The sequence below is a fragment of the Myotis davidii genome, unplaced genomic scaffold (assembly GCF_000327345.1).
Source record: "Myotis davidii unplaced genomic scaffold, ASM32734v1 scaffold436, whole genome shotgun sequence".
NCBI lineage: Eukaryota > Metazoa > Chordata > Mammalia > Chiroptera > Vespertilionidae > Myotis > Myotis davidii.
This window is the reverse complement of record NW_006292604.1, coordinates 3,624,305-3,624,935: the sequence shown is the minus strand read 5'-3', so window position 1 is coordinate 3,624,935 and position 631 is coordinate 3,624,305. Positions and strand designations below refer to the sequence as shown.

Genomic DNA, 631 nt, shown 5'->3' with positions numbered 1-631 from the left:
ATATGATTTAAAGTTGCCTTTGCTTAAAATCTAGAAAATAATTTGCTTTTTATTGATTCAAAATCATTCCAGCTGTCAGAAAAACAAAATCCTTCAGCTTGTCAAATCTAATTTGCTGTATTAGGAACATTCGTAGACAGTCCTTTCCCAGATTTTACTTTCGTTCCTAAGTGGCCGTTAACTAAAACCAAAATGTACTCTATGACCGTATAATACAATCATATTATAAATAAATAATCACAAGTTAAGCAAGCCTCATGATAGAGATAATGCTGAAAATAGTGTTACAAAATGTCTTATTCAGAATTTTTTGATACTATGTGCACAGCCTCTTGTTCTGCAAACAAAATAATTTTCTTATTTTGATTACTTTCAACTGTTTTCTTTTCCTTTTCTTGTGTTTTTCCCTAGTGTGCACTTGTATGTGAATGTTCAGCACCAGAGAATGTGAGCGGGAAAGACAACTTACCTTTTCTGAATGCAGGTATGTACCTCTGTTCTGGAAACTTGCATTAATTTCATATGAGCATACATTTTAATTTCCTGTGGAGTCAATGCTGAGCCTGGGCAGCATTCTCATAGAACTGCTTGTGAACACTTAATCATTGAATCAGTAACTGTGATCAGCCAG

The 631-nt window shown here is 33.8% G+C and overlaps 1 protein-coding gene across 4 annotated transcripts in view; it reads left to right on the top strand.

Annotated features, from left to right (window-relative positions):
• Positions 1-631, top strand: part of INPP4B (inositol polyphosphate-4-phosphatase type II B) — a 464,775-nt gene that overhangs the window by 304,545 nt on the left and 159,599 nt on the right. For all 4 annotated transcript variants that reach the window (XM_006766076.2, XM_006766075.2, XM_006766072.2 and 1 more), the window contains one exon: positions 412-484. In XM_006766076.2, the coding sequence (XP_006766139.1) occupies positions 412-484 (73 nt within the window). The remainder of the gene's footprint in view (positions 1-411; positions 485-631) is intronic.